We start from the raw sequence: 24287 nt of genomic DNA on the forward strand, positions 1-24287 counted from the left end.
TAATGTAATGTCAATGAATAAATAAATAAATAATGTAAAAATGAGGTGTAAAATAAAATATATTGTGTGTGTGTGTGTGTGTGTGTGTGTATGTGTATATATATATATATATATATATATATATATATGCATTAAAGTAAAGCATTAATGATGTAAACGGACAACAAAAAGGAGGTATAAAATAAATAAAAAAAAATATATATATATAAACAACATAAATAAAATGTATATAATATCATATCTAAAAGCAAATTATTAAAATGCACAAACACAGATAAATAAAAATAAAAGTGCATTAAAGACAAACTAAATTTTGTGATGTAGATGTTAAATATTATGTAATACAAAAGGGTTTAAATTTGCTAGAAAGGCTTCCAGCTACAATTAGACCAAAATGTAGACATTCTTCCTTCTGCTCACAAGTTATAAAAAAACAAGAATACATGTGTACACCTCTGTTACTCTGATTATTTCTGGATGTGTCTGACAGTGATCTTGTGTACTTCCTAGGGAAGAACGATATATTCGGTGAGCCCATCAACCTGTACGCACGGCCCGGGAAATCCAACGCAGACGTGAGGGCGCTGACATACTGTGACCTTCACAAGATCCACAGAGAAGACGTGCTGGAGGTGCTGGACATGTATCCAGAGTTCTCCGACCACTTCTGGAGCAATCTGGAGATCACCTTCAACCTCAGAGACGTGAGTCACGCTTAATGTGAAAATCTTCCACTAATAGTGTATAAAACACAGAACTGAGTGTGTGCATGTACACGTTCCCTTACAGACCAACATGATTCCCGGATCTCCCAGCAGCGATGATTCAGACTGCGTCGGCTTCAACAAACTGCGGAGGAGAAAGCTTTCATTCCGACGACGGACAGAAAAAGGTTTTCTCTATTTCCAATTGACAAAAACAGACATTGGAATCATTTTGCATGTGTTGTTTTGAATATTCATCCCGTGATTGTTTTTCCAGATGATGCCGACGCTGGAGAGATCAAGAAGAATCAGAAACCCATCCGGAGAGGCAGAAAACAAGCAGCCAGTAACAAAAGCGAACTCAAACCGGGGTGGGAGGAGCCTCGCAATTCTATCTCCTCCCACTCCAGTGGCGATGAGGGGGAGGAGCCTGTGCACACATGCCCCACCCCTCCCACAACACTCATGGATGTGACTGAGGGAGAGGGTGATCCAAAAACCGGAAACACATGCAACGCCCTATCAGGTGAGAGAATGGCACTCATATATGTATTGTATAATAGAAAAAAGGACAAATAATTGAGATAATTGAGAATAATTATATTGTAAATATTCATAATATAAATTTTATCATATTCAGTTGTATAAAATATAAATGTTAAAATATGCAAAATAAACTGTTAACATTTGTTATAAACATTTAACATAAAACAAACTAAAATATTAATATTAAAATATTAGGATATATAGTGACATGAGACAGTTTAATTGAAATATTATTATTAATAGATCTTAATATAATATTTTGCAAAAGTTGACCTGGTCAAGATGTTTGCAATGGAGAGCATTTTTGACAAATAATTAATAAAATATTTAATAATTTATGAATATTACCCAATAATATAATATAATATAATATAATAAGGCAGTGATAGTGGAAAATAAACTAAAATGTAATTGTTATATATTTAAAATATAAATAAAAATATATTAAAATAACGGTATTAAAACATGCATTAAAGTAAAGCATTAAAATGCACAAAATGCACACCATAAAAAATAAAAATAAAAAATAAGTTCAAAATAAATAAATCACAGTTGAATAAATGAATGAATGAATGAATGATGTAATGTCAATGAATAAATAACGTGAACTGGAGGTAAAAAATAAAATATATTATATTATATTTTATACAAAATTAAAATAATAAATTTAAAATGTAAATAAAAATCTATTAAAATAGATAACTATAATATGTATAAATATTAGTAAAATTATGTGAAAATGCACACTATTTTCCTGCTCTGTATGTATCATAATTTGTTTTAAAAAGTTAAAAATAAATAAGTCACAGTTGAATGAATGAATGAATGAATGAATAATGTAATGTCAATGAATAAATAAATAACGTGAACTGGAGGTATAAAATAAAATATATTATATTATACTTGAAATTAAAATATAAATAATATATGTAAATTATATATTAATAAAATAGATAATATTTTATATGTATGTATGCATTAAATTGAATGAATGAATAAATAATTTAATGTCAGTGAATAAATAAATAATGTTAACAGACAAAAAGGAGGTTTAAAATAAATTAAATTAAATCATATTATATTTTATCAAATACAAAATTAAATAATTAAATACTAAATATGAATAATTAAATAAAGTGTAACAATCATCAAAAAATATTATGGTAATAATATGAATTAATATTATTTAACCAAGTGTGTTTAGAAAGATAAATCTTATAAATCATACAGTACTGTATGTGGTAGTAATGTGCATGTGTGCTTGTGTGTGTGTCTTTCTCAGGTGCATTCTCAGGTGTGTCTAATATCTTCAGTTTTTGGGGTGACAGCCGGGGGAGGCAATATCAGGAGCTTCCCCGCTGCAATCTCCCGTCGCCCTCGCCGCATCCCAGCACCCCTCTGCGCAGCATCAGCCGGCAACAGCGCAGCCAGATGGAGAGCAGACTGGAGCTGCTGCAGAAACAGCTCAACAGGTCTCACACCTTACCCATGGATACCCGACCCGAGCCCGACGGTACCCGACGGGCCGGGCCGGGATCAGACAGATATTTAGAAAGGATCGGTCACTTCAGCGCGATAAGGCATTGATCATTTAAAATTTAAAACTGCTTAGTAGGTAGCCAATGGGCCTGTTTCACTTGATGCTAAGGTTCGTTTTTGTGATTAAAATAAATGTAAAATATTACCCCAAATCTGTCTTCCTGTGTGCGGAAATGTGTCAAACTAGCCAGGACAACGAAAGACGTGTGTATGTGCGCCTGTGCTATAATATCTTAATGCCTGTCGGGCTCGGGTCGGGTTCGGTTACTGCTCTGACGGACGCGGGCCGGGCTCGGACAGAAAAAATGTGGCCCGATCCGCACTCTAATGTCAACCCAACCTGCTCTCAATCAACTGACTTGCATTAACAGCCTGACAGCGCCACCTATGAATACAGAAATGAATTGCATTGCATTGCAAATTTAACTGTGCACTTTAAAAAAACTTTAACTGTGCAATATTTTCTGAATAATCTGTTTGTGTGTGTGTTCAGACTGGAGAGTCGTATGTCGACGGATATCGGCGCGATCATGCAGCTCCTGCAGAGGCAGATGATGCTGGTTCCTCCTTCCTACAGCAGCGTTTCCTCCCCGCCGCAGGCGTCCATGTTCCCCGAGATACTCGTGCAGCCCGTCACGCCGCTGGAGTCCAAAACACTGGCCTCTCTTTCACAGGTAACGCAAAACCACAGTGAGCTTCTAGTGCAAAGATTTAGGGTGTTTTCACACCTGCCTTATTTAGTTCGGTTGAATCGCACTAGAGTTCGTTTTCCCTCTTGGTGCGGTTCGTTTGGGAAGGTGTGAATGTGGCACTGGCGCTCGAGTGCGCACCGAAAGCGAACCAAAAAAGCGTACCGAAACCACCTCTTCAAACGCATTTTGATTTGTTTCAACTAGTTCAGACCAGAGCAATCAGTTTGTTGTGAAACTGACCCAAAACGGCAGAGAAAATGCTACAATGTATCATTTGTAGCCTGTGGTCAAATGAACCGAACCACTGATGTGAAAGCACCCTTAAGTTACTGCTGACATCACGCTTGATTCATTTAAGACTGTCATTTTAGTATATATATATAATTTTTTTTTTTTTTTTTTTTTTTTTAGTTTAGTTTTTTTTAGTTTTGTATTTTTGCTTTTTTTGTGCTTTTCTTTTTCGCATTTTTATACAAACATTTTTGTAAAATATATATACTATATATTTTTTGCATTTTATAGTATATTTCATCTTTAATTCAAACTAAAGTTTTGGTTGAGCAAATAATATTATATATGTTTATGGCGTGTACAATAAAAATATTTGTATATATATATATATATATATATATATATATATATATATATATATATATATATATATATAATTTTTTTTTTTTTTTTTTTTTTTTTTTTTTGACCTAATAAAGGCCAAAGTTCTGTATGTAATGATATAGTTTTTTGCATTTTTGCTTTTGATTACTGGTGTGTGTACAAACATATTTGTAGAATTTATATATCACTTTTATATATTATATATATCAACTTATTTATCAATTAAAGTTAAAGACTGAGTACATAATGATATGTTTATGGTGTGTACAAAATATATATTTATTTATTTATTTTTATTATTATTATTGTACACACCATATTATTATATAATATATTTTTTCGCATTTTTCTACTATATTTCTAGTATATATATATGGATTATATTGTGTTTTTTTTTTATTTGCCATTTTTGTAGAATTTATATATAATTCTTTGCATATTTATATATAAAGTTTTGGTTGAGCAAATAATATTTGTATAACAATAAACAAATAATAGTAATATAGTTGTGGTGCAAACAGTGTTACAGCAGCAATTTCTCTGCTCTGTTTCCTTCTCCAGTCCTGTGAGTTTCTCAGCGGCTCCACAGAGCTCCATACTGCGGTGAGCGCTGCTCCTCGTGCGGGATTCTCCAGCCTCGGAGCCCGACTGGAGCTTGTGCCCGACCTGGACGTTCACCGCCGCTTCTCTCTACAAGAACCGCACACGTCACTGAGCTCACAGACCACACAGAAACACGGCTCAGACCCCAGGAGCTAGAGAGACCACCGCCAGACCAGAGGACAACAAACCGGACGGACCAACCCTCTTTCCTGGCTTCTGCTTCTGGTTCTGGTTTTGCACTGCGGAGGGTTCGGAGATTCACTGGAGGCGGTTTTACCGGTCTTTACTGCTGTCATCCAGTATTGGATATCCGTAAATGAATAATGATGATTATTACCGATTTCAAGTAGCCATTATGTCTTGCACTGAACTCTCTCTCGATCTTTATCTTCACGTCTGCCGCGCTTCCAAAACTGACTGAACTCGTTAGTGTTAGCTGGCCTAACAGACAAAATCACACGAATAATAATAACCTGCTGTGTTCTTTCTGTCTGTCCTGTCACTGCCTTCATTTCCTGTGCGTCGATGGAGAAGGCGGAGCCTCGGGCCCCGCCCCAAGCACACTGGATTGGCTGAATGGAATGATTGGCGGGTGTTTAAAGCTATGCCATTTTTGATGAAGCATATCATGTGTTTGACACTGGATGAACAATATGCAACCAATGGAACGCGTGTCACGTCCCGCTCGGCTTCCGTTCGTTTGTTTTCAGCTTTTTGTTGAACAATTCAACATGACGTGATTTTTATAGTTAGAACACACTAGCTTTAGCAATACCGAATCCTTTAAAACACAAACCAAACCAAATATTTGAAGATTGGGTCGGACCAAATGTTTTTCGTTGGCTTTTCCCGATCGTCTGTGGTGTTTATGGCCTGAAGCCACAGCCATGTGATTATTTATCATTATTTGGTACATTTATGAGCTCTTGAACTCGACAATGAAGTAAAAAACGAAAGTTTTGTTTTGGTTTTCCATTGACGTGTGGACCAATGAGAAATCAAACTTTACATAAGCTCTTAAGCATGCGATAATACACTTTTAATATTTAGCCATTTATTTTCTAGCAGACTTTATCATTATTATATTTAAATGACTATAATATTTAAAATAAGCATTCTTGAGGAAGGAAGACATTAGCATGAGAACATCCATTAATCATGACCGTGACTGTATCATTTTGCCTCTAGGATTGAATTTAGAGGTTTTGAATTGTGATTTGTGTTTTGTTGATACCAAATATTGGATCTAATTTGAGTCGAACTGTAAAGTGAGCGAAAGGACGGTCGAACGTGTGTTTGTGTCAATGTGAAAGAACTGTTCGACACTACTGAAGTAAATAACAACATTCATGTTTATTTTGATTAGTGCAGGAGTTTGCACATGTTTAGCTAGTTCATATTTGTTATTCTTTTGATTATTATTATTATTATATTAGTGTCTCCATAAATTCTGTGTATAGGAGTCTTTTCACAGCTATAAATGGGTGAATCTCACAAAAACACACACAGGTCAAATTTTTCCCATATATTAAAAGCAAAGAGAAAAAATATTATATTGGCATAAAAAGAGAATTATATTTATTTTTATATTTATTGTTATACTTAATGATTATTCTCTTTAACTAATATACGGTATATTATTATATATATTATATATAATTATATATTAAATTTTTTCCCCCATTATTTTCCCCTTCTTTTTTTGTTTCAAAAGAAAAAAAGAAAGAATATTCAAAAAATAAATTATATTTTATTAGTTTTGAAACTTTAAAAATAATATATATATATATATATATATATATATATATATATATATATATATATATATATATATATATATATATTCTATCAATTATAATTATGGACATTTTTGGTGACACATTTTTTTTTTTTTTTTTTTATACTTAGATTTAAAACAAATTACTTTTTTCTTTAAATATTAATTAATAATAATTATTATTATTTTTAGACCATCATAAATTAAACTCAAGTAGTTTTAGTGTAAAACGTTTAGAAATGTATATGTAATTAGTTTTTAAAATCAGTAAACAAATAAAATAAATTAATACATTAATAAATTAATTTTTTTATGTTGAGTTTCAAACTGATTAAATTACTTTTAATTATAATTTTTTTATAATAATTTGTTATTTATTCAAAAAAAAGTTACTATTATTATTTTTAAACCTCATCATAACTTAAAGCCAACAAATACTGCTTGAGTGTGTAAATCATATTTAATTAGTTTTGAAACTTCAAAAATAAATTTAGAGAGAAAATACCTAATCTTTTGAACGTTTTATATATATCACTGATTTTCAAAAGTAATTTAATTGTTTAGTTTTTGTGAGATTCACCCTAACATGGCTGTAGTATTTCATTTGTTAAGTTGTGTTGCTCGCCGCTGGAGAACTGAAACGTCTACACAGTTATTTATTTCTTGATTGTTTGTGGGTAATCCAGGATTGCTCTTAATCTGTGTCAGGTGACTGTGAGCGCAGAAATTCATCTTCATTGTCCTAATGCTCAGACAGTAATTAATGGAGGTTATATAACAACATGACTGTGTTTCAGTCCACGATTATTCTGTCACACGTGTGGATCCTGATCTGTCCTGCTGAATGGGTTTTGTGTGTGTAACGTGTGTTTCTCTTGACGTTCGGTGTACCGCTGTGCACTTTACACCATCTCTCTCCCGAAGAGGAGGATCTCTGCTCTCTTTACGTCTATTTCCAGGGATTTGAAGCCAAGGGCATTTACGCCATCAACTTTAGACACAGATCACATAAAACCGGCCAAACACACACCAAATCCATGACGATTAAACAGGCTTTACCAGCGCATCACTTTCAGATCACGAAGGACATGTTGTATGTACATATTTTTCAATCTCTTTTGGGTTTTAATTTATTTTGGTAATTCGTTTACACTGGATTGCTATTTTTCTCCTTCCCAGTTTTGCTGTACATACCAGAGTCTTGTAAAGAAATGAATTCTTGGCATCCCTATAGCCGACACTATGCAGAATCGCATTTCCTTGGCATGCTTTGAAATGCAGAAAATAAAAAAGAAGAACACTGTAGAGGAAACCTCTTTTTTTTTTTAATGAATATGTGAATATCTCTGTTAATAATGATGTAAGTATATCAGTTATTATATATAATATATATATATATAAAGGTAATAACAAAGACATGTGCACATTTTATCTGCATGCTGCACTGCGAATCTTCAGCGGCGAGAGATGACAGAATGTGTCGACTGAAGCCCTGTACTTCCAGCTCACTGAGAGTCATTTCATGTTCTTCCTGCGCGTGGAAGGATGGACAGGTGACACTGAACACTGCTGTTACGTTACTGAGGTCTGGAATCCTGTTGGAGCGAGCTGATGTGATCGGACAGACTTCAGAAAGTCTTGATTGTGTGCTAGCATTATAAACGGTTGACTTTATAAAGTTTCAAAATATTTATTTCAATAAACTTCTTTCAAAACAACTGACTGCTTTTCTTTTCTTTTTTTTAGGTAAACTTTTATTAACATTAATTAAGGCGAGACACTGCAGGTGAATAGGGTCAAAAAAATTATTAATAGTTATCATCTTACCCAGTTAATTGATTAAATTGATAATTGCAAACATTTTTTGTATTACAAGTGTTCTAAAATGTTAGATTTAAATTTGCAAATGAGCCATTATTTAATGAAATATGTGCTCATTTGCATACATTTCTAGTACAAATATCAAACACTGGATGAAGTCAGTTTCAAAATTCTTGTTTAATTTTGAGTATCTCATTTTGTCACTACATAATTCAGAAAAAAACTTAGAACAGACAGAAAACAATGTATTTTTTACTATTTTGGGGGGAATAAAATGTTGTATAAAATCAAGCTAATTATATATGAACAAATCCCTCTGTAAAAACCTTCAGAATATAGACAGGAATACAAATGTAAAGTTTGGTGTGTGTAAGTGCTACTGAAGTGGAGATTTATGGCTCAGTGTAGGAGAAAAAACTCATTTAAAAAAAAAACAGCCTTTTAAAAATATGTATTGTAATCGAAATCTATTGACACAAATAGATAAAGTGCTATAAAAGAAATGTTTAACTGTGTCTTTTGGGTGTTTTCTTTCCACTAGTCTGAAAAAACACTTCATGAAACAACAAAAACCCTAAAATCTCAAACTTAATAGGTGCATGAAAAAACAGTTTTTGCCTGCAGTGTCTCTCCTTTAATTTGCAAATGAGGCATTATTTAATGAAATATGTGCTAATTTGCATACATTTCTAGTACAAAAATCACTGGATGAAGTCAGTTTCAAAATTCTTGTTTCATTTTTTTTGACATATTAGAGTCAAATGTTTTTACAAAGAGGAATTTTGGGTATCTCATTTTGTCACTCCATAATTCAGAAAAAAATTTAGAACAGACAGAAAACAATGTATTTTTTACTATTTTGGGGGGAGTAAAATGTATAAAATCAATCTAATTCTATATGAAGAAATCCCTCTGTAAAAACCTGTAGAGTATAGACAGAAATACAAATACAAATGTAAAGTTTGGTGTGTGTAAGTGCTACTGAAGTGGAGATTAATGTTTTATTTCTCATTTTGAGAAAACAGCCTTTATTGTAATTGAAATCTATTGACACAAATAGATGAAGTGCTATAAAAGAAACGTTTAACTGTCTTTTGGGTGTTTTCTTTCCACTAGTCTGAATAAACACTTTATGAAACACCAAAAAGCCTAAAATCTCAAACTTGACAGGTGCATGAAAAAACTGTGTTTTTGCCTGCAGTGTCTGCCCTAAATCATTAATTTGATCATGATGTTGCAGGTGATTATTATGATTGGTAGTAGTAATGTGCACCTTTCCACCTGATCGTTTGTATTTGAGATGGATGTAAAACTACAATAAATGAAATGTAAAGTTTAAAAATAAATTAATTTTGAATTTAATTATTTATGCTATTGAGGTCTCAATCCACATTGGAAAAAACAATCTAATTTAAAGTTTTATTTTAAGATTTTGAACAAGGACGAAGAAGTAAAGAAATGCAGTCACTTATAAAAGTTCCTTTCTTTTGTAATCACTAATATTGTTTAAAGCAGGGTTTGCACAAAGGTGCTTGAATTGGACCGTTTTGAAATTGAAGGCCTGGAAAACCCTTGAAAATAGCTGAAGAGGTACTTAAAAAGTGCTTGAATTTTTGAAAGACAATGTATCTATGAAATAAGTGTGTAATTTTTTTGGATGAATTTTTATTTATCTTTTTTGTACCATTTGAAAAATAAGACATTGTTTGATACGTGAGATCTTTGAAAGTCCTAGAATTTAATTTGACAGTTTCTGTACAAACCCTGTAACACTTTTATTACCATTAGTTAACTATAAAAAAAGTTCACATTTCTCATAGTTCTCAGTTCATATTAATTTCACTAATTACTAGTACATTATGTACTGATGTAGTGTTTTTGTTTGTTTGTTTGTATACTTGTATGCTCTCATGTTAATCATACACAAAATGCATTAATAAACTAATTTCATTTATAGAGACTCACGTTTGAATAAAGCAGTTCAAACATAAAGAGTCTTGATATTCTTTCACGTTTGATTAAAGCACTAGATGGCGACATTTAACCAATAAAAAAACTCAGCAGTGATTTTGTTATTTTGTTTAATTATAGAAACAATATTATCGAGTCTGTCAGTTTAAAATAAAATTATGGTAAGTTAGTAATAGTAATACGTTTCAATTTAATATTTCACATACTTAAAGCCAGAATTAGCTTATATTATATTGCATGTCTAAATCGTTTTAATATTTTTTTATTATTTAGGATTTATGCATTTGCAATAACCTCAGTAACAGATAAATTACTTAAATAACAGAAACAACATATATACTTTCAGTGGAGTGAAAGTTAGATTTCTATTTTATTCACTTTCATTGGCTCGCCATTGGCCCGTATAAGGAGTCAAACTTACTGATTGCACCCGCCGCTTGTCTATCAAAAGTGCGCCAGTTGGCCAGGCGGCATCCGACGCAGAGACGCTCCGTCCCCGCTGTGATTGGAGGACACGGCTGTCCGTCAACCGTTTCTGCCCTGCGATTGGCTGAGCGCGTCAGAGGGCGGTGACGTGTGTGTGCGGTCAGTGAAGAGCGCAGGGCGGATCAGCGTGAGGCCGCGACACCGACACACGCGCGGAAAACTCTCGGAAATCAACGGAAACGGTGAGAACAAACTTATTAAAGTCTATTAACTCGACTTTATTATTGTGTCGATGCGTAGAAAGAGTGGCGCGGGAAAGTGCGAGCTGAGGGCGGTTTGCGCAAGCGGGCTGCGTGGGTCAGTGACACAGTTGAAGTGACTGAACTATGTCTGGTCTGGTTTCTCTGTTAATTTATTTATTTGTCTCTCTATCTGTCTGTGTTTGTGTTTCTAAACAGCTCATTTGACAGCCTAACCCACTTGTGAAACTTATATAAGTGTGTTAAAATCACTGTGACTAAGTTGATTTGCCTGAAATCTGATCAGATTGATTGATTAAGATGATTTCGCTGTTGATCCATTAGAGCTGCTGCTGATTTCAGATCAGTTTAGGAATAAAACTGTTGTTTTTGATTCTGTATGTGAGCTAGGTTGTGTATTTCTTAGTAAAGTTGTCCTTGATTGTGTATGTGTGGCCTGTCAATGGTGACATCACTCATATATATTGATATATTGACTGGGACTATTAATTATGCTTGACTGGGACTATTAATTATGCAGTATTTTCTAGGTTTTACTGACAATCAATGGATTTTTCAGATGTATTTTTTTAGCAGAGTAAGTTTTTATGTATATCAGGTTGTAGATGAGATGGAAACTGCTTTCTGTCCATCGGTTTGTCACAATTCATTCTGTCTGTAGAGTTTGTTGTGTGTTTGAGCTGAATCATGTATGATCCATCCTGCTGAGGATTTAGATGTGACACAAGCATCAGCGGATTACAGAACACACACACACACACACACACACACACACACACACACACACACACACACACACACACACACACACACACACACACACACACACACAACCGCCTTGCATTTATGCATGCTCACATATTCAGTCTCTTCAGTTCATATTAGTATGGTGTGTAGTTTGTGCCAAAAACTTCTGAACTGCTTTGTGCAAAACATTTACTGTTATTGCCTGTTTTATTGTTGTTATCTGTCTTGTCATTCATTCAGATCAGTTTCAGGCTTTATAAATTACCATATTGCAACACATTTAGATATCTAGGTAAACAAGTTGATCGTTTAGACTATTTCAGTAATGAATTTGTTGTCATTTTAGATGCATTTATGTTTGTTTGCATCTATAGTCAGTAGGTTTCATCTTTGTGCTTTATCATAATGTTCAGAGTTTTAGAAAGATAAGGGGAAAACCTCATCTTTCTAGGCTTTGTACAAGGTGCTTAAAGTGCTTTTTGACTTTTTGAAATTGAAGGCTTGGAAAACCCTTGAAAAAGAAACAATATTTCTGAAGAGGTACTTGAAAAGTGCTTGAATTATTAAAAGACAACATATCTAAATAAGTGTTTAATTTGGTCAATAAGAGCGCCTCTTTTCAAAAACATCAAACCTTTTTCGCTTATTTTCGTTATAATGTCAGAAAACAATCGAGCTAAGCAAGTCGTAGTACTGGCAGTGTCGTGTAAACATGACAAACGGAACAGATGAACTGAATCAGTTGAGTCATTTATGCTGGAACGACTCTGATTGATTCTCGTGACTTCGATCATTCCTTTTAAGTGATGCTTTTTTTTTTCATGCTCACATATTCAGTCTTACACTCTTCATATTAGTATGGTATGTAGCTTGTGCCAAAAACATCTGAACTGCTTTGTGCAAAACATTTTCTGTTATTGCCTTCGATTTATTGTTGTTGTCTTCCTTGTCATTCATTCAGATCAGGTGTAGGCTTTATAAATTACCGTTCTGCAACACATTTAGATATCTAGGTAAACAAGTTGATCATTTAGGCATTTTCGATAATTTTAGATGCATTTATTTTTGAATGCGTGTATAGTCAGTAGGTTTCATATTTGTGCTTTGTCATAGTGTTCAGAGTTTTAGATTTAAAAAAAAAAATTTAGGGGGTGGAAACAAAGCCTTTCCAGGGTTTATACAAGGTGCTTAAAGTGTCCGTTGCTTTGTGCAGAACATTTATTGTTATTACCTATTTTATTGTTTTATTTTATTGTCTTCCTTGTCATTCATTCAGATCAGTTTCACTTTTTACAAATTACTGCTCTCAGTGACTGTTCTGCAACACTTTTAGATATCAAGGTTAAAAAGTTAATCATTTAGACTTTTTCAGTAACGAATTTTGTAGTAATTTTATATGCATTTATCTTTGATGCGTCTATACTCAGTAGGTTTCATCTTTGTACTTACCAGTCTTTCCAGGGTTTGTACAAGGTGTTTAAAGTGCTTTTTGACTTTTTGAAATTGAAGGCCTGGAAAACTCTTGAAAAAAAAAAAAAATAAAAAATATTCCTGAAGGGGTACTTGATTAGTGCTTGAAATATTAAAAGACAGCATATCCAAATAAGTGTTTAATTTGGTCAATAAGAGCGAATCTTTTCAAAAACATGAAACCTTTTTCGCTTATTTCTGTTATAATGTGAGAAATCAATCAAGCTAAGCAAGTAGTACTGGCAGTGTCATGTAAACATGGTTAAAGATGCGACAAGAGGAACAGATGAACCAAATCAAGTGAGTCATTTAGGCTTGATTAGGAACCACTCTGATTGATTCTTGTTACTTCGATCATTCATTTCAAGTAATTCACTAGCAAAAAAACAGATCAAATTAAAAGAAGAATTTTAAAAAGCACGTCGTGATGGGTGAAACACAACATTTCGAAGCTCTGAATCAGTAAAAACGTTTCGAAGCGCTCCAATTGGACCACGTCTTGCGAATAATTTGTTTCAGATCTGGACTTCAAATTGTGTATTGCGAATCATTAGATTTAGATTGGAACTTTGTGTATTGTGAATCATTGTGATTTATGTCAGAACTTTGTGCTTCGCAATTCATTTGATTTAGATCAGAACGGGATTGAGAATCATTTCGTGAATTGAATGATTCAAATCAAATGATTCGCGATACACATCAAATGATTCGTTATCCGTGCTCCTGATCTGAAATGAAGGTTCACAAAAATTTTTATTTTATAAGAACTATTTGATTAGGTTTTAGATCCTTTTTTCTTATTTTTGTTTTTAAACAGTAGAAAGATCAAACCATTAAGGCAGTATAGTTATAAAAACAAAACAAAGAAAAAGAAAGTATGCACAAATACAAACCCCTTGAAAATTGACTGTGGTTTTACTATAGTTAACGTGTTGTATATTTTGTTATACATTAGTAGTAATACTAAAGAAGTCTCTAGAACTCCACCCAACAATTCGCATCAGTCTAATTTGTCTTCTGCCTAGTGACAGATTAATTTGCACTTACATACTGAGTTTGATTTAACACATGCCAAGTTTTTAAGATACAGGAAGAGCATTTCCTTCCTTTTGTAACAGTGTTTATAATGCTATTCTACTAATGCATGATTAAATGCTTAGTAGCATTTTATTATTTGCATTTTGCATTGATTTTTCCACTCCTGTCTGCAACCCAAACATAACAGACCTGTGATTTAGTAAGAACTATTATGCTTTGTCTGCTTCATTGTCTTTCCTTTCACTCATCATGTTGTTAATTGTGCTTTACGTTACAAATTCTGAGGGATGTATACATAGATGTTTCTCAGGCAAAATATTTGTGTATTTTAGATGTAGATGAGCTGGATTCGTCAACAGATTTTCCTCTGCAGTGAATGGGTGCCGTCAGATTGAGAGTCCAAACAGCTGATAAAAACATCACAGTAATTCACATGCAATCCACACCACTCCAGTCTAGTGATGCTCCGATTGATCGGCCGATATTGGTTTAAAATAGCTTGATCGGCGAACCCCAAAAGCACCGATCAAAAAAGCCGATCACTTGACGTAAATTACTCTCGGGACTTTTTCACAGGTGCATGCACGGCGCACAGGTAAACAACAGCAGAGCAGAGCTTACCAGTGGCAACATGAGTACTAAATTCCTTATTCGTTTTGTAAGGGTAGTCTTGTTATTGGGCATGTGACTAAGTTGTGCGTGTACAAAGCACTGACTGTAGTTTTGCCGAAGAAGTTCAAGTTTACTTTCAGTTTCATTCTCTGCTATCTTCAGTGAGTGGTAAATGTTTGTGCTTGAATGTAAATGAATGTATCTTTCTATACCAGTCCTATTGCAATAATGTTACCGCTGTATGTCTGATTGTTGTCGTCAGTTCATGTTGTAGTTCAGTTCATATAGATTGAGGAGAAACGGTGCCTGTGTAATTCACGTGCATATGTTTAGCGCCATTTTATCGCACAGTAATTCTAATGAACGCATATAGATTATAGATGTTACTGAGCTGAATGTTTACGTTTCCTATATACAGACGGATTCTGATATTGTATTTAATTCAGCCTAAACCACATTTTACTACCTTTATCCTAATGTCTGTGCAATGCTGGATAATATAAACCATCTTAAAAAGCAGCTACAAATAACAAGCAAAGAACATTTACATTATCAAAGAACTTCATCACTAACTAGTGTAGCCTAGTCTAGTGCGAGGTGTAGGGGTGGGCGATATGACCTAAAATTAATATCACGGTATTTTTCAGTTTTTGAACGGTGACGGTATAATATCACAGTATTACTTTTTTTTTGGTACATTTTGGGAGGAGTAGCCTGTCCTGTCCCTTTAGTATGTGAATAAAGTTAATATTTTTATAATAAAAGTAAATGATAGGTATCCTTATCAAAAAGAGACATGGGAGAGTATTATGCATTCTCAACATATTTATTTAGCAAAAAAACGAAAGATCTTACTTAACAGTGTACAACAAAACATTTTATTTTTTTTTATTGAAATTTAATTTCTGCAATATTTAAAACCTTTAAATAACTGGGGGAAATCAACCCATGGCAACAGTTTAAAAGTAGACCAATTCTGTGGGGAAAATTCTGGGGGGGGACTTGGCAACCCTGCATCCAACACGAGCTGCTGGAGTTAAGCTCTTTGCACACGAGTACATTTTCGTCCGAGATTTTTGCACGTAAAAAAAAGAAAAATACAGGTTATGTTAATCGAGTTTACACACTGCTTCTGAAACTTTCGTCCGTCATAAAAAAAAATTCGGATCGTGTTTGATTTTCTGCATTTTCGCATCCATAATAAGCATTTTGATAAGGATGGCGAATATGGAAAAAAAAAAAACGCATACCAAAATCGGACTCAGTGTACAATGACCTTTAGCTTTGAATGATCACGGGTCGAAAGTAAAGATATATGATAAAAATAGACTGGAGGATTTGCTGCAATCTTGTACTCACTGACAAATATCTATTATAAGATGTGCTGCTCCCTTTACACAGAGTGTAAATTTAAAAGCGATTTCTATACCCTGCATATTGAAAGTGCGAAAATTATATACAGTATTAGAATATTTGCGGGTGTGCCGATAAGAAAAAAATATGAAGCTCAACTAAATATCTCGCCAATTTTGTGATTCGCACGATATTCTAATAAGCTCAAGCCGGTCGTGTTCGCCTCGCGCCCGCTCAGTTTGTGATCAGCTGTGTAAATCCTTCGGCCGGCCGACCGGGAAAAGTCCCGCTCGTTCCGATTGCCACTCCGCCCCTGGTATAGGCTTCAGGCCCGACCTTTCTTCACGATGTTTCACCAGCCGTTTAATGGCCACTCCCCTTTTACCTACCACCTGCAAAGCTGATACGAATATATTTTACTTTTTTATTTACAACAAGATATATAGTATAAGGACAGGTATTCAGACCACAACTGAACGTTTGAATAAAACTTAATGCCTTATTATTTAGAATTATCTATTATTGATGTAAATGCAGCCGTTCAAGGTACATAATTGATTTATTATGGTATTGACGGTATTAGAAAATCTATGTCGTGGCGCAATGTCACACCGTTGATGACTATGACACCGGTGTTCCGCCCACTCCTAGCGAGGTGCACTTTAAAAAACACTCCCATTATAATCAGTTTATCTACACCGTATGATGAATCAATCTCTTCCCCATGCGGCGCGTGAAGGTGACGTGGCCACTCTGTGCGTGTGTTTATAACACGGCAAGTTTCTGAAGCATCCTAGAACCGACTCTCTGCACTGCATCGCTAAAGTTAGGCGCCTTTTTGACGGATAATAATAATAATAATCGTCTTGCTATCGTCAAAGGCAACAGGCGATATCTCTAACTATCGTCGATATACGATATTATCGTCTACAACCCTAACTTGTTGGTTCTTCAAGATCTTGACTGTAGCCTATTTCTACAGTTTTTTTTTTCAATATAGTTAATTTAGAGTTAGTTTCATTTCTACAAATGGTGCAAACTCTTTTATAGATAAAAGATTCCCATTCCCCTGCCATTCTGTGATCGGTGATCGGCCCCAAAAATGCTGATCGGAGCATCTCCACTCCAGTCCATCAGTTAACATCTTGTGAAGACAAAAGCTGCATGTTTGTAAGAAACAAATCTATTATTAATCATAGTCAGTGCATTAACTAATGGCAGTAACATTTTGTCTGTTTGTCTCTGTCATGTAACCAAGGCCGAGCATAGCCCGTTTGTCATGTAAATGACTCAGGAGATCATCCGATATTAAGTTACACCTCACAGGTGAGCTTTATGAATGCATTTGCATTGTTTATGAATTACTTATTTGACTGTTTTAACTTAATTTCTATCTGGCCCGGTCAGCTAACTGGACTCGTCCAGTTTTGCTGGTTTATGGCTTCTGCTAAAGTTTCCTTGTGTGATTCATGGCAAGTTCAGCATTAGGTTTTATCGTCTACACACTGAAATAGCTCATAAACTGTCACACTCGTAACATGCACGAGGAAGTGAAAGTAGAAGGTTTTTTTGTGACATGGGAAACAGTTGAAGGTGCTTTTTTGTGTGTGTTTGTGTCAGATTGTTTACAAGGAAGAGATGGCCGATCAGTGATATGATAGGGGAGTCTTCTGAGAGACTTCTGCTCCAGTGAAGATGTAAATAAAACAGCCTGAGGACGTGTGTATGTGTGTGTGTGTGTGTGTGTGTGTGTCCGTAAGGATTGCTGAGTCACAAAACCACCCCCACTCTTCCTGACGGATTCAGAGAGAGCGACCAAATCAATGGTTGTTGGCGTGTCTGTAATTGGAGCGATTGATCCGCCGGCGTGTGATTATGTAAACTGTGCGGGTCATTCTTGTGTCTTGCTGTCTAATGCCAATATAGATCTAATGAGATATATATAAACATATAAGAATACCACATTAGAATGTTTTCTGATGGCTCTTGTGACAAATCAGCATTGCACCCAAAAAATAAATTAAAATTTACAATATATTCAAATAACAAATGTATCTTTTAAATCATAATAATTTTTCAAATTTTTATTAATTTTACTGGATTTGTGATCAAATAAATGCAGCTTTGGTGAGCAGAAGTCTTCTTAGATGTTCATATGACTCAGTTTCTTGCATTTCTTTGTGGTTTTATATAGCTTCATCTTCAGCTGTTGGTGTGGTTCTTTGTTTCCATGGGATTATGGGTGGAGCTAAGGAGTCGCTCATGAATAATATATTAGTGGAGTGGTGTTTTTCTGACAGGCTATAAATATACAGCTCATCTCACCAACCAACGTCAGCCAGTGTTTGTAGTTGTGACAGGTTTTATTTTTATTTTTCTGAATGTTGCAGAAACTACTGCAGGAAAAAACTGACTGCAGTAATCTAAAAAAAAAAAATAATAATTTAAATAAATAAATGTTAAAAGAATTTCTACTCAGAAATTACTAGTAAATGTCACAAGTACTAAGAAACAAGTAACGCATTGAATTAAGCACGAAATTATAGTATTTTTTTTGTTAGTCTTTGTTTTTTTTACAAATTCAAAAATAATTCGAAAAAAATATTTTTAACTTAATTACTTGTAAATTTTACAAATAATTACAAAAGAAACTACAAGTAACACATTGGATTAATAAAAGATTGAAATGGTATTTTCTTGTTTAAAACCTGCTGCAATAATCTTGTAATATTTACAACTTAAAAAGAAAAATAATAATTTAAATAAATAAAAACATGTTAAAACAATTTCCACTCAGAAATGACTAGTAAATTTCAGAAGTAAGTGCCAAGAAACAACAAGTAACACATTGTATGAGGGATGAAATTAAAGTATTTTCTTGTAAGACCTACTGCAGTAATCTTGTAATATTTACAACTTTCAAAAAACATGTTCACTTTATTCATTTTATTTGCTCTGTAGTGTCATGTTGAATAAATGTGATAGATTAGTGCACATGAAGACACTGGTGAGCTGTAATCTCCAACGGGCCGATCTCAGAGCTTTACGCACAATCATCCGCTGGGAAATCTCCAAACTCACCATTATCAAGCCGGCCAGAGAGGAGAGAGAGATTTGAGATGGATGTAATGAACAGCAAACATGACTGAGCAGACAGAAATGAGGGATCGTAGCTGCCAGTTTTAATTTAGCTTTCAGACTGAAGTTAATAAGAACTGTTGTCAGGTCTGACATTAATGCACATTTAAAAGTAAGTTGTTTATTTAGTCTGTCATCACAAAGTCTGCAGCTGTTTGTGACAAACCCCTTCAATTAAGAAACTCCTTAGTGATAATATGGTTGTCTTAACTTTAAGTGTTTGTTGCAACTGGACCCTGCTCATTTGACTGTTTATTTCAACTATTTAGAACAAAAGGCCTCATTTGATGCTCATGTAAACAGACTTGTTACTATTTTTGTGCTACTTAGCATCTCAAAATGATCTTTTAAAGATAATAAACTCGATGAACTATAGTGGCCACACCAATTTTGTGCATATTCAGCTGAAGATTGTACTGTTTATCATTGCATCAAAATCTCACTGATCTTTGCTTTACTCTCACCTTCCTACCAGACGAACCTGTCAGACGACATTTAAAGATAAAACCAGTCGTTAAGCACATTAATTCTGCTTCACTCTCAGTGGTACAACCCAAAAATTAAATAATAATAATTTTGGGATAAAAAAAAAATGGTGTAAAAGCAATTTTCATTTGGAAATTATTTGTAAATTTTATAAATAATTATAAATAAGTAATATTTACAGCTTAAATGATCATTTAAATAAATAAATAAATGTTAAAATAATTTCCATTCAGAAATTGCTAGTAAATTTCACAAATAAGTACAAAATAATATTATAATAAAATAAAATAATATTAAAATAAAATAAAATAATAATATAAAAAATGTTATTTTTTAAACTTAATTACTTACAAAATTTGCTATTTTTACAAGTAATTACAAATAAACTGCTAGTAACACATTGGATTAATAAAACACTGAAATAGTATTTTCTAAAACCTGCTGCAATAATCTTGTAATATTTTACAACTTAAATATTAATCATTTAAATAAATATCATTTTATTTATCTAATACTACTAATCTAATACCAATACTAATACTACTAATCATTTAAATAAAGAAACACATTTTAAAACAATTTCCACTCAGAAATTACTAGTACATTTCACAAGTACAAAGAAACAAGTAACACATTGAATTAAACATTAAATTATTTAAGTAGTAAGGTTAAATATTTTTTTCTTGTAAAACCATGTTTTTGAAAGTAGTCTACAAATTTAATAAAATAATTAAAAACATTTTTTTTACTTATTTTACTTTAAATTTCACAAATAATTACAAACAAACTGCAAGTAACAAATTTGATTAAATAAGACTGAAATAGTATTTTCTTGTAAAACCTACTGCAATCTTGTAATATTTTAAAACTTAAATATTAAGTAAATAAATGCACTTTAAAACCATTTTCACTCAGAAATGGCTAGTAAATTTCACAAGCACGTACAAAGAAACAAGTAACATATTGAATTAAGCATAAAATTATAGTATTTTTTTGTAAAATGTAGTTTTCAGATAGTCTTTTTTTATTTAGAAATTCAAAAATTATGTTAATAGAAAGTTTTTACTTAGAAATTACTTGTAAATGTCACATAATTACAAAGAAACTGCAAGCAACACATTTGATTCAGTAAAAAACACTGAAATAGTATTTTTTGTTAAAACTACTGCAGTAGTCTTGTAATATTTACAACAACAAGAAAAAAATAATTTAAATAAACAAATAAATGTTAAAACAATTTCTCAAGTAAGTACAAAGAAACAAGTAACACATTGAAGCACATTAAGCATGGAATTATAGTATTTTCCAGATAGTTTTATTTACAAATGCAAAAAATAATTTGTAAAAATAAAATGTGAACAATTTTTAAAAAAAAAAGATATTAAAAGCATTTCTTATACTTGGAAATTACTTGTAAATTTCACAAATAATTACAAAGAAACTGCAAGTAACACATTTGATTAAGTAAAAAAAAAAATGAAAAATGAAATAATATTTTCTTTAAAAACTTACTGCAATAATCTTGTTATATTTACAAATTTACAAAAAAAACCTAACATTGTTTTCTCTGTGTCACTAGTGAAATTCTCAAATAATTAAAAAGAAATAGAAAGTAACATTAAAAATGCAGTTTTTAAGTAGCAAGACTAATGGTTTTTTTTTTACTTGTAAAACTTGATTCGATAATTATCGTTTACAACTCTGAAAAATAATTGTAAAAAATGGTATTAAAACAATTTTGACTCAGAAATGACGAGTAAATCTTGCAAGTAATTACAAGGAAACAGCAACGCATTGAATTAAACATTACATTTTAAAGTAGCAAGACTGAAATAGAATGTTCTTGAAAAACTGACTCCGATAAGCACTTTTAAATTGCATGTTTGCTCTTGGGCCGCAGTGTTTGGGGTGTTTCTCGGTCTGCATGTGTGGATCAATACTTCCACCCTTCAGAGGTCGTACGCTGTGAGAATTGACACACATCCAGCGCTTCTGGCCGAAGGGGGAAACACTTTCTCTGAGCTGACTGAGCACAAACACGCTGACAGCTCATCATTAGCTCACGGCGTGTCTCTGTGAAGGAGACAGCGGACACATAGCCAGCTCCATGCGCCGCACGCTCATGTGTCTTCCATATGGAAATCTGTGTATAAATATAATGCACAATTATGCTAATGGCTGTTGCAGATAATATTATGTCCACTCAAGACTGAAGCGCATGACAGAGCAACTCTGTGTTATTGAATTACCGCTCTCAGGGAAATTTATCACTAATTCGTCACCCGTCGTATCTCATCAGCTCCATCTGCAGAGGAGACACACCTAAATTGTAAAAATATATTTATATATATTTTATTAACTTGTGAATAAAACTTGTTTTTACAAATACAATTTAATAACAATTTTTAATATGTATTATAATACATTTAAAATTTTATAATATTTTTTTTAATTAATTAAATGCACTTATTTATGTATTGTCTTTTTTTTCTTCACAGAGAAGATTTTATTACCTTATAATTTATAATACAAAACGTCTAGGAAAAAATAAATTGAAATAAAATGTTATATATATTATATTGTAGATAAGTAAATGTGTCTATTTCACCAACACTAACCAAGAAGATGCTTTAAATAAAATATTTAATTAAATGTTCTTGTTAAAAAAAGTTTTTTTTTTTTATCATGCATTATTTTATTTTTTCCTCACAGGAGATTCTAGATTTCTCTTTTTATTACCATATGATTTATAATACTGTCTATACATCTAAAATTTTTATCAGTTTTTAGGAATAAAATGTTATATAAATTATATTGTAGATAAGTAAATTTCTATTTCACAAACACTAACAAATAAAATTCTTTTAATTAAAATGGTATAAATTAAAATCTATTGTTAAAAAGAAAAAAAATAATACATTATTATAAATACATTTTATAATAAATGTGAAAAGTATTATAATACATTTAAAATGTAGTAATATCTTTTTTTTTACAATTAATTAAATATGAATTATTAATTATAATATTAATTTTTTCTTTACAGGAGATTCTGGATTTCTCTTTTTTACCTTTTTTATATTTTTATTAAAATATATACATTATATTGTGGATAAGTAAACGTGTCTTTCACAAACACAAAGAAAATGCATTAATTAAAATAATATTTAATTACATTTTCGTGTTAAGAACTTGCAAATAAAACTTGAATAAGGTTTTTTTATTATTAATACATTTTAATACTTAAATTTATCATAAATTATTTTTTTAATAATATATTTAATTAAATTAATTTAATATATAAATTGCTTGTTCATCTTTTTTTTCTTCACAGGAGATTCTGGATTTTTTTATCACCATATGATTTATAATACTTTCTAAACATCTAGAAAAAAATATTTTTAATTTAATAATTTTTTTAGGAATAAATGTTATATGAATGATATTGTAGATAAGTAAATGTATCTATTTCACAAACACTTACAAAGAAAATGCTTTATTTAAATTGTCTTGGGAAATAAAGAACTTGTTTTTAACAAGAAAAATAAAGATAGTATTTTAATTAAAGCGTTTTCTTTGTACATGTTGGTGAAGTAGACATATTTACTTACCTACAATATAATTTTTCGGTTGATTTATGACATTTTATTCCTAAAAAAAAAATTGTAATTTTTTATTTTCTAGATTTGTACAGTATTATAAATCATATGGTGATAAAAGAGAAATCCAAAATCTCCTCTGTGAAGAAAAGAAAAAAAAATGCATGAATGATGCATTTACATATTGAATTAATTAAATATATTAAATTTAAAATGCATTATAATAAATGTAAAATTTATTATAAAATTGTTATTAAATTGTAATCATAATTAAATTTATTATCATTATTATTTATTTATTTATTTATTTTTGTTTCCCTTAGTCATCTGTAGCATCTTAAGCACTGTATATTGTTCCTTTCTGAAGCTCTGGCTCTTTTGAATTGTCTGAACTTGCAGTTTTTGCTCTGACCAGTTTTTTGGCTCTCTTAGAGTCAGGAGTGTTGTGTTTTTCCATTGTTTTGCATGCAGATGCAGCATATATCTGTGGACATAAATACACATCTGATATTTTTGGATCTTCAGTCAGGTCTGTGTGTAGAAAGGTGAGGCCAAAAGGAAGAGAGCGTAACATGCTTTCTCTGAACCGGTTTTATTTTTACACCGGCTGGCTCTGTAAAGACATGCAAACAAGTGTGGCAGTGTTGAGTTTCAGGGCCTGGCCGTGTGTTTTCATTAAGCGCTCAGTGAAATGGACACCGTTTGTGTCTAATATCATTAAAGGGGAAGTGCTGAGGAATGGCTTTTGTCTTCATCAGTAATGAGAGCATCTCAGTAGTTTGGTTGTTCTTGCTTAGTTTTAGCAGGCTTATTCGATTAAAATGGATTAGATTTCTAAAAACTGATTGGATGAGCCGCGTTCAAAGCCATTGTGAAATATCTTACATGTG

The 24287-nt window shown here is 32.4% G+C and overlaps 2 protein-coding genes across 3 annotated transcripts in view; both read left to right on the forward strand.

Moving 5' to 3' along the window:
- kcnh2b (potassium voltage-gated channel, subfamily H (eag-related), member 2b) overlaps window positions 1–6385 on the forward strand; it is a 113966-nt gene extending 107581 nt beyond the window's left edge. For both annotated transcript variants that reach the window (XM_073830503.1, XM_073830504.1), the window contains exons 6-11: window positions 511–704; window positions 790–892; window positions 982–1230; window positions 2533–2722; window positions 3283–3463; window positions 4658–6385. In XM_073830503.1, the coding sequence (XP_073686604.1) occupies window positions 511–704; window positions 790–892; window positions 982–1230; window positions 2533–2722; window positions 3283–3463; window positions 4658–4855 (1115 nt within the window). In that variant the 3' untranslated portion in view covers window positions 4856–6385. The remainder of the gene's footprint in view (window positions 1–510; window positions 705–789; window positions 893–981; window positions 1231–2532; window positions 2723–3282; window positions 3464–4657) is intronic.
- Window positions 6386–10865: 4480 nt separating this feature from the next.
- Window positions 10866–24287, forward strand: part of LOC141300371 (uncharacterized) — a 96960-nt gene continuing 83538 nt past the window's right edge. The window contains exon 1 of the mRNA XM_073830645.1: window positions 10866–10936. The gene's annotated coding sequence lies outside the window, so the exon portion shown is untranslated. The remainder of the gene's footprint in view (window positions 10937–24287) is intronic.

Source organism: Garra rufa, chromosome 24 (genome assembly GCF_049309525.1).
Source record: "Garra rufa chromosome 24, GarRuf1.0, whole genome shotgun sequence".
Taxonomy (NCBI): domain Eukaryota; kingdom Metazoa; phylum Chordata; class Actinopteri; order Cypriniformes; family Cyprinidae; genus Garra; species Garra rufa.